Below are 10711 nucleotides of genomic sequence, written 5' to 3' on the forward strand. Positions count from 1 at the left end.
GACTATAATTTTAAATAAACATATACTCCCTCCGTCCCATTGAAAGGTTACCATTTTCTATTTTCGTCTGTTCCAAAACAAGGTTACTATTTCCTAATTTAATAATTGTACTACCTACTTCACATAATAAATACCCTTTCAATTTACAATATATTACACAAATGTTATTACACTTATATTACACCGTACTAATAGAGGTATTTTTGTTTTTTTACTACAATCTAATATAATAATAATATTAAAAAATATACGTACAAAAAGCAAACGCCACCCTTCTTGCGGGACGAATGGAGTATTATTTTTCTTACAAAATAATAGATCCTAAACAACTCTTGGATAAATTTGAATCACTACATAAACCCAATCCAAACAAACCCAAAAATTCTCACTTAAAATGGTAAAAATAAATTTTTTTACAACTTACATAATTACAATTATTGCCTTAACCCATGCCTTAAATATATTTGAATATTTCTTAAATTGTTTACATGCATTTTTTAGCTAGCAAACATGAAAGAGTATGTGATTAGTCGTAAATAGTCCATAAATTTAAATTTTTGGTCAATTTATTTAATATAACCTTCTAAATGGTAAATGATAAATGCTACAATATAATAATACATACTATATATGATTAGTGTATCAATAAAATGACATACTAAATATTTTGTGGGTGATTATTATTGTCTTGAATTATAAAATTATAATTGATGTTAACATAATATAACATATAACATATAAAATGACAATACATATAATAAGGAAATTTATTTCAAATTTGGAAATGAAATTTTGGTAATAAGAATGAATAGGCGTTACAGTGATTTTTTAAAAATATGAATTTATTTTAATTCATAAATTCCTTTTCTTTTTTCTTTTGAATCACATCAGAATGATATAATAAAAATATATATTTTTCACTTACATATATATATATATATATATCGATGCTTAGATTCAATCAATCATGGCCGTTGTTTAACCGGCATGGAAATCAACGGTCGAGATTAATAATTTAATCTCGAGTTAAATTGCATAATATCCGAAGTTGACTTTTATTTGTTGTATTTAAATTTAAATCTAATTTCATGATGTTATACCCGATTGATTAAATCTTATTATCTGGTAAATTTTTTGTGACGTCAAGATGATGCATCTAATGACGCGTTCCCCAATTATAGCACAACCACTCCATGGACCTCAACTCCAATGGGCGCTATCTCCGGCCTTGAACGTCCCCTGGAGTCGGACACCCAAGAGTCTCCAAAAAGCCCCTCTGTACCTTTCACCACGTGTATCGTATCTTTGTCGGGCCAGGTGTCGTCACTATTGAGACGACTTCTGAAAACCTCGTTGTAGGACCCACCTATTGGTTCATGGTTTTCACAAAAAAAAAAAAAAAAAAAAAAAAAAACAAATAAATAAAACCGTGATTGGGTAACAACGACAGCACACAGGATAATCTGCAACGAAGCAATTAAACCCTTCGATCTTCCTTCACTTCACATTCTGGATTTTCTTACATATCCTTTGGTCTCTTGATTGTCGTGAAATTAAATCAGCCATTTCACTTTCTTGTTGAATCGATATTATCCGTACCGTCGTCTCCCCTTCATCTCTTGCAGACCTTTTTTGTTTTTTTGCGCCTCAATCCTCCATAAATATCGTCCTCTTTGCTCGAACAATTTTTTATTCTCTTTCACACTGTGTGTTTTCAAGAACTTTGAACAAGTTCAGACAAGGGTAGGGTTTGGTCTTTTGCTGAAATGGATTATTTGCTGTCGTATTTCCTGATTATTTTCGTGTTCTTCTCGTCGTCAATTTGTGGTCAGTTTTCTTACGAAAGGTCGATTCTTTTGGAATTTAAGGAATTAGTTTCTGACCCACATGGGATTCTCAGAAGCTGGAATGCAGCCAATTCGAATCACTGTTCTTGGTTGGGAATCTCATGCAATTCTAATCTTAGGGTTTCTGAGATCAAAATCGAATCCAATCTGTCGTTTTCAATTGGGGTTTTGGGAGGGAAGCTTCCATCGATGTTAGGAAATCTTACACACCTTAGGGTTTTATCACTTCCTTACAATGAGTTTGAGGGTAAGATTCCTAATGAGATATTGGAGTTGAAGAATCTTGAAGTTCTTAATCTTGAAGGGAATCTACTCGCCGGAGATTTCTCCGGCTATAGATTCCACGGTCTTACAAAGTTGAGGGTACTTAATCTTGCATTCAATCGAATATTCGGTGAGTTTCCTTCATCTCTTGCAAAATGTGAGAGTCTAAAGATTTTGAACATGGCCGGGAACAATGTTAGCGGCGTTGTTCCTTTGTTTTTAGGACAGTGGAAGGAGATGAGAGTGTTGAATTTGTCGTATAATCGATTGATTGGCTGTAAGAAAAGCTATTCTGGATATGGTTGTGGGAATCTAGAGCATTTGGATTTGTCGGCGAATTTTCTAAAAGGGGAGATACCGCGTGCTTTGGGGAAATGCCGGCATTTAAAGACGCTTTTGTTGTCATTTAATGCGCTATCGGGTTACATCCCGGATGACCTTGGGAAGCTTCGAAGCCTTGAGGTTCTAGATGTTTCTAGAAACAAGCTACGCGGTCCTATCCCCGCGAGCCTTGGGAGTTGTAGTAATTTGTCGGTTCTTGTCCTATCGAGCAACTTTAATGATTATCAGGCGATGGGACATCCACGTGGCGATGGATTTATTTGCGCGGCGAAGCGCGACTGCAATTCCTTTGAAGGGTCTATTCCTGAGGCGATCACAGCTCTTCCAGCGATGAAGATTATTTGGGCGCCGGGCGCGAACCTTTACGGCGAATTCCCGAGCAAATGGGGCAGCTGCAACAGCTTGTTGATGGTAAATTTGGCTCATAACTTCTTTTCAGGTGACATTTCCGATTATTTCGTAACGTGTCCCAATCTGCAATACCTTAACTTGAGCTCTAACATGTTGTCCGGAAGATTGGATGGAAATCTTCGGGTTTCTTGCGGGCTGATGTTTGATGTTAGCAAGAATTTGTTGTCGGGACATCTCCCGAACTTTAGTACCAATTCTTGTAATAGTCTACAGCGTAGCGCTCCCTTCAATCCAATGTCGACTTCTTACTTATCGTATTTTAAGCGAATGGCGCTGTCTGAATATGCTCTGCCATTGTCTGAAGAAAGGAGAGCTCTGTTTCTCCTCAACTTAAGCTGGAACAACTTCTCCGGCGAGGTACCGGAGGATCTGATGAATTTGCCTAGCCTCGAGGTTGTTCTCCTCTATGGCAATCATTTCTCTGGAAACACCCCTTCGCGCTCGCCGGAAATGACTCATCCGATCATTCTTTTCGGACAACCTATGGCGCTAAAGCACGACCAGCGTAATCCGGTGGAGTTACTACACAGTCCGAAAACAAGGAGGTCTCTTGCCGTCGCGGCTTCCCTTTTTAGCCTAACAGCAATTGGCGCGATCGCAATCGCTTTTCTGATTGCATACTGCTGCTCGAGAAAACCGACGGTGTCGTCAACCACCACGGAAACGGCGGCGGTGGCGGTGGTGGTGGCGCCGCCGCCGCCGCCGCCGCCGTCGGCGAAGAAACTCACCGTATTTGTCGATGTCGGGATGCAGCTGAGCTACGAGGCCATACTCGAAGCAACGAGTAACTTTAGCCGGAGAAACTGCATCGGCCGCGGAGGATTCGGTTCCACGTACAAAGCCGAAGTCGCGCCGGGGAGTATCGTGGCGGTTAAGCGTTTAGCAACCGAGCGCCACCAGGGAGAGGGCGGCGCGCGGCAGTTTCAGGCGGAGGTGAACACGCTAGGAAGAATCAAACATCCGAATCTTATTACATTGATCGGTTATTACAGCGGCGAATCGGAGATGTTTCTGATTTACAACTACCTCGCCGGAGGGAATCTCGACAGGTTCATCAGGGATCGCGACAGGCTCTGCTTTAATTGGGAAATTCTTCACAAAATCGCTCTGCAAATCGGTTCGGCGCTCTCGTTTCTGCACAATCAGTGCAATCCACGGATTCTGCACAGAGACATAAAGCCGAGCAACATTCTGTTGGACGGCGAGTACAACGCTTATCTGTCGGATTTCGGACTGTCGAAGATTCTGTCGCCGGAGAAGACGCACGCGACGACGCACGTGGCGGGGACGTACGGGTACATCGCGCCGGAGTACGCGCAGACGGGGCGCGTGTCGAACAAGTCGGATGTTTATAGCTACGGATTGGTTCTGCTGGAGCTGATCTCCGACAAGCGCGTGCTGGACCCGTCGTTCTACACGCACGACGACGGCTTCAACATTTCGTCGTGGGCGATGATGATGATGAACGAGGGGAAGACGAAGGACGTGTTCACCGCCGGTTTATGGGAAACCGGGCCGAAGGATAAGCTGGTGAAACTGCTGCACGTGGCGGTCTTGTGCACGGTTCAGGCGCTAGCCGCCCGGCCTTCCATGAAGCGAGTGGTTCAGCGGCTGAGGCAGCTTAAACCGGCGGCTGGATAGCGCCGGTCCGCCGACGGAAGGTATTTGCAGTTTGGAGTTTGATTGCTTTGCACGCAGATGCACGTGTTGTGAACGCATTCTAATTTTAAAAATTAAAATTTATTTATTTACTATTGATTATTAAAAAAAAAAGTATGACTTTGAAAGGGATGATTAAGTACTATTTAGGCAAAATATTATGCTTATTTTATTTACATGTTTTAATTTAACATAACATAGTGTTAAATAGAAAACATGTCCTCTTAATTCATATTTGTAGTTGTCCTATATAAATATATTACATTGTATTAAAATTAATGATAGTGTGTGAGACATTGACTATATTATCTATAGTTGATTCATATTCTGTATTAATGATTAACATAAATTTTATTATTATTATTTTCTTTATCACATAAAATTCTGCAAAATCGCTATCCGAAAATACGCACTAAACTATTAACACTAAACTGTTAACGTTTGTTTGTTTTGCAATGAAATTTTAAATAGAGGATTCATAAAATAGTGTGAGTGAGTAAGTGGACTGAGGAAGAAAGAACATAAAATAAATTACATAATAAAAGATTAGGGAAGCAACACTTAACTTGGAGATGTGTATGGAAAATTGAATTGAAATAGATCAGATGGGCTGGGCCGAGATCGAGTTGCAGTCGGGTGGTAAATAAAAAATTACGAGCAAAGAGCCTAATTACTAACTAAACAAAACAAGCAAAAGGCCCAAACATAGACCTGAAACAAGCCCAATTGAAGCCCGGACCAAGTATGAAGCCAAGAAATCGTCAGCCCAAACTCTGAACACAGAAAGCCCGATTGTAAGACCCAAGAAAGTTTCGGCCCAAACCATCGTAAACAGGCCATAGCTAGCCAAATGACCAGGCTATTTTGAGAGGCCCAATAGCCAACAATCGTTCAGAAAAAAGAAAAATTATTTTTATGAACCAACTAAATTTTAAAATTACAAAATAGTAGTATAAGCTGTACCCTTTAAATAAAAATATGTAAAATATTTTATAAAGAAGTTGTTGGTTTATTTATTTTGTATTTTTAGATATATATATTAAATATAAATAAGTATGTCATTAATATAAAAAAATAAATTTATTTTTGAAGTATTAAATTTTTTGATAAATAGATAAAATATATCTTGATATTTAATATAATTATATATTCCCTCCGTCCCATAATTATAGTATGAGTTGTGTTTGACACGAGATTTAAGAAATATTGATATTATATGAATAGTAGATAAAACATAAAAGACTTTTTTTGTCTTTGTAAGTATATAAAGTGTAAGAATAATTTTACAGTAATATGGTTATTTATAAAAATGAGACTACATGAATGAGTATCTTATTTTTTAATAATACTCAATGGGGGAGTTATGGCTCGCATTGTTTAACAATCAGAGTATTATTTATCCTAGGTTTGTAAAAGTTGATCTTTTAAAGTTTTAAAGTTTGAAAATTTTTAAAAACAAAAAAAAAAACAAAATTAAACCAGATTCCGAATGAGTTAAATCGTCGTATCGAGATGTTAAGTTCTATTTTTGCACGTCTTTCTCAATAAAATGATTTTTTAGTACTCGAACTTATGTATCTCATTTGTACAGTTCCTTGAGGAGCGCGACTCCATATTTGCTATGTATATTTGTGTGACATATCAAACGAAATTATAAGATTGATAAAGCAAGTAAAATCAGCTTTAATTAAACTCTAATGGGGTTTTCTTTGGTGTATTCATCACAATTATTTAAAATTGAAATGAACATATAAATAAAATACTAAAAGACTCGTGTATGAGTTGTCATTATATATGTTATGTGCAAAATTTTATGTAACATATCTCCTATAATTGATTTGGTGGTATTGACATTTGATTCTTTGAATATGTCTCTAATAATTTAGTTTTGATTCACTATCCTTACTCAACCCGTAATGTTTATCTTCTTTATACAAATTTTTGTAGGTAATAGTGTTTCCACTAAATTTACTTGATACATCCACGTCGGATAATTTTTGGAGAAATAAAACTACTTTATCTTTTAAGTTTCTATTTAATCATTTATGTTGGATGTTTTAACCTTAGCGCTACAACATAAAGTTTGTTGCTTACTTTATGAATATTTCGATGTAGGGTGGTGGTAATATTCCGACTTAAACCGACAGGAGTATACATTCGCCGTAGTTTGAATCTAAGAATCAAACATTCATAGTTCTCATGGTTACAATTAAGACAGCGCGAGTTTGTAATAAACACTACAGTTGAAAAGTTTTGATCGATAGCATACCGTTGAAGTATAATATTACCCTCCCAAATACTAGAATAGTTTCGATTTAAGTAAACATTCACCCCTCTCGCATTTAGTATTAAAGTGTTGCGAGTTCACAATGGGTATAGTACATATGATGAGTAGCTTATTGTCGTAATGTAATATCATCCGCTATGGTTAGCGTAATTAAATATTACGATGTTTATGTTAATCGTCCATGATCGCTAGTTTAAGGCTCTATTTCGGAAATAATGTTATTACTTTTAACACTATTTTATTCAGTAAATATCACATCAAATACAATTTTTCTTTTTTATAAAACATCATATCAAATACAAAATACTAACCTTCTATGTTTTCAATTTTTTTTCAAAATTTCAAATTCCAAAACTCTTTATCACTATGGTTAGCTAAATTAGTTAAATATTACTCCCTCCGTCGTATAAACGTGTGCTCATTTCCCGGACACGAGTTTTAATAAAAGTGAATAATAATAAATACTTTTTTCTTTTATTGTAAAAAAATTACAAAAATGTAAAATAATTTACTTAAAAAAAAATAGAGAATATTTTTCAATAACCACCCAGTTAATATAAATTGGAACGACAGAGGAAGGACAATATTTATTAGTTGTTCATTATCACTAATTTAAGGTTATGTTTCAAAAATAATTTTATCTTTTAACACTATTTCATAGTAAATTTTTTTATAAATATCACATCAAATATATATTTTCTTTTTCATAAAATATCATATTACATCACATCAAATACTAAATACCCACCTTCTACGATTCCCAAATTTTTCAAAATTTCAAATTCCATAACTTTATGTCTTAACTGAGCTAAGTTCTCCAAATACTAGGAAACTCAATAATACCATGATCTAATCATAAATCAATGTTATGAATTCTTTTAAGCATGTTTCACTATATTCGCCGATAGCTTAACTTCAAATTTCTTATCAATGAGAACTTCAAATCTTAAGTCATATATATTTCCAAAAAAAGAAAAATTATTATTGATAGCTATCATCCCAAAGTTTCTCCTTTGGCATGATAAATACCTCGTCCATGATGCACTATTTATCCAATACCAAATCCAAATAAGAAAAAAGAAATATTAAACTGATGGTAAGAGCTTACAGGTCGACGACAATGGCGTCAATGCAGAGGCGACGAGTTCGGGTTGACGACAATGTGCTTGAGGGGGTGATCGACGTCGGTGCCGCCGGCGTGCCGTACGAACTCCGCCGGCGAATGGAAGGTCCCATGGCATATGCACATTATTCTAACTTCTTCCCCTTTGCCATATTTATAGAGTATTCCTTCGATTCTTTTTCCATTAGGACCGTCCCCTTTAGTGAACACACAAGGCATTTCTTCCATCGAATTCCCCCGGCTTCTCGACGCGCCGGCGGCGGCGGCGTCGTGGCTGCCGGAATCTTGGAAGGATTGGATGCTGGAGGAATCCAATTCGCAGCTGGATCCTGATAGTGGATTGATATGGTTGCATTGTAAGAATTAAGGAAATGGATCAGTCATCAGAGAGTTATGATTATTTGGACAATGTGGATATTGGCTAGCCCCAAATTGGAAATGGTGATCGAAATGGAATGGAGGAATACCTGCCATGGGTCGACTGTCCAGATCGGAGACACTGGAAGAGCTGCCTCCTTTGGATTCCAGGGATCCCTGCGACACCATTTGGGCCGGCGCCGGCGCCGGAATTCCTCCGCCGGCGGTGGAGCTTCCGGCGGCCCAATCGGACAGCCTTAAGTGTGGTCGGATTGAGGAAGCTGATCTTCTCAATGCAGCCAGAGTCTTCTCCCGATCTAATCTCCCCCTCAAACTTACTTCGATTTCTTTCCGTTCCTCCAAGCTCAATCCGCCGGCGGCGGAGGCGCCGCCGTCTTTATCGATCTTTAAGTTCCTTTGCTTCTCTGACCTTCTCCTTTTGGCTTCCATTCTTCTCAAGCTCTGCATCTCCTTTCTCTTTCTCCACTCCTCCTCCGTCTCGACAGGGAGGGAAGAAGTCCTCGCCAGGGAAGAACTCGGCGGCGCCGGCGGCGCCGCCGCGTCACTGTCGTCGCGAATCGTGGGTAAACAGCTGGCTACTGATGAAGATCGGAGAAGAGATGTTTTGGGACTTTTGTCGACGCCGAATCTCCCACCTAACGACAAGCCAAGATTTAACTCTACATCGTCGTCCTCGTTGTCGTCTCTCCCGCCGGCGCCGACGCCGGCGTCGTCCCTGGAGCTGCCCATGAATCTCTGCAGTAGGTTTCTGGAAAAATTGCTGGTCGAAACGTCCAGCGATAGATTCTCCATTTCTATTGTCCTCGTGCTGCTGCTGCTCTTGCTGCTTTCGGCATCCCCCATAGACGACGCGACTTGTCCGAATCTTGCAGGTTCATTGATGGCGGGCGTCGGTAAGCACTCCATGCTCCGATTCGGTAAATCGGAACCCTAACTGCATATTAACCTCGAAAATTGGGATCCTTACACAGCTTCTCTCTCACCACGATTCGTTTCAAATTCAAGAAATCGACTGTGAAACTGAAACCCTAGGAAATGGGCAGGGAAGCATCACAAAAACTGGAAAACTGCAATCAATCAAAACTGGGAAAAATGGTAAACGGAGAAGAGCATAGATGAGATGAGATGAGATAATCAGAATGACGAAAATGACCCTGTCTGGTGCAGTGAAGTGCTGGAGACGGACAAGTGGCGGAGGCGAGACAGGGGGGAAGGCGACACGTGGGTCTGACTCAATTGGTCCATTTTATGGCTCGAAGATTAGAAATTTGGGCGTCAATGATGGAGGGTGGGGAGTGATCCGCTGCGACAGACCTCCCGTGGTCTTCCCTGGACATCAATGGCGGGCCTGGTGGGTGCGGATCAGAAGGGCGGTGATGATGGGACAGGGAGGGTGAGGGTGCAGGGGAACCGCCGTGTGGACGCACGCACTGGAGCGGGGCCGGCTACGGGAGTCAATCAAAGGAAGGAAGCGACGCGTGTAAGATGAGCACCGACACGTGTCTGAGATCAGTGAGAAAGCGACACGTGTAGCGCATCGGGAGCGTCTCGTTTCGCTGTTGGGATTATGATAATCAATTCAGGTCTCCTCTCCTCCTTCTCCACCTGCCCTCCATGGATTCTCCCACCCCTTTTTTATTTTATTTATTTTTTTATGTCTTTAAGTGTTTTTAAAACGTACGACTTTAATTTATTTTATTTTACCTTAAATTATAAGTATCATATTTAAATACACTGTACACCTTTACAAACAAATATAAAATTATTTTGTTTATTTAATTTTTTGGACACGTTACAATGGCTATAGCATTTGACGAGGGAAAGATTTGCTATTTTGGGAATAGAGGCGCCAATACAAAGTCGCCACAAAAGTACTATGTGGTCATATACATAAAGTTCAATTAATTGCTCGAAGAAAATTTGAAGGACTATAGGATAGGATTAGGATATAGGAAAGTACGAATTAAAAAAAAATAATTAAAAAATGACACTTAAATTGAAAGTGGACACGTATAATAAGTGGGTGGTATTGGTAATAAACTGAGTGGCTTCGTCATTTCAGAAATGGGAAATTCTATTGAATAAAATTTGCCCAAAAGAAGTGTGCTTTAGATTTTTTATAAAGTTGAGGTAAAGCCACTACTATTATCATTACAATTAAGCTGTAAAAATTGTTGGTTTGTGAATAACAATTTAAAAAGTTTTATACTACTTCATAAAAATAATAAATTTAAATTTGTATTATAAATTATTTTTTATTAATTGTAATATTTACGAGCTGTGTACTGTGTGGGAAGCAGTTGAAAGATGGGTAGGGGACACGTCAACAACGGAGACAAAAGCGTGAAAAAGATTCCCCAGCAACATCGGCCACGTGTGCTAGATTAAGAATTATTACAG

At 38.6% G+C, this 10711-nt stretch overlaps 2 protein-coding genes across 2 annotated transcripts; one reads left to right on the forward strand and one right to left on the reverse strand.

The window, feature by feature from the left end:
- Positions 1-1766: 1766 nt before the first annotated feature.
- On the forward strand, positions 1767-4577 carry LOC127245372 (probable LRR receptor-like serine/threonine-protein kinase RPK1). The gene is made up of 2 exons (XM_051266204.1): positions 1767-2864; positions 3360-4577. Exons 1-2 carry the CDS (start codon positions 1767-1769, stop codon positions 4503-4505), a joined length of 2244 nt encoding a protein of 747 aa, XP_051122161.1. The 3' UTR covers positions 4506-4577.
- A 3191-nt stretch (positions 4578-7768) lies between these two features.
- On the reverse strand, positions 7769-9522 carry LOC127245631 (ninja-family protein AFP3-like). The gene is made up of 2 exons (XM_051266626.1): positions 8401-9522; positions 7769-8262 (listed from the first exon to the last, which is right to left on the reverse strand). The coding sequence occupies exons 1-2, from the start codon at positions 9215-9217 to the stop codon at positions 7937-7939; spliced, it is 1143 nt and encodes a 380-aa protein (XP_051122583.1). The 5' UTR covers positions 9218-9522; the 3' UTR covers positions 7769-7936.
- Between the last annotated feature and the right edge of the window lie 1189 nt (positions 9523-10711).

The sequence above is a fragment of the Andrographis paniculata genome, unplaced genomic scaffold (assembly GCF_009805555.1).
Source record: "Andrographis paniculata isolate CXL003 unplaced genomic scaffold, ASM980555v1 Contig22END, whole genome shotgun sequence".
Classification (NCBI taxonomy): Eukaryota; Viridiplantae; Streptophyta; class Magnoliopsida; order Lamiales; family Acanthaceae; genus Andrographis; species Andrographis paniculata.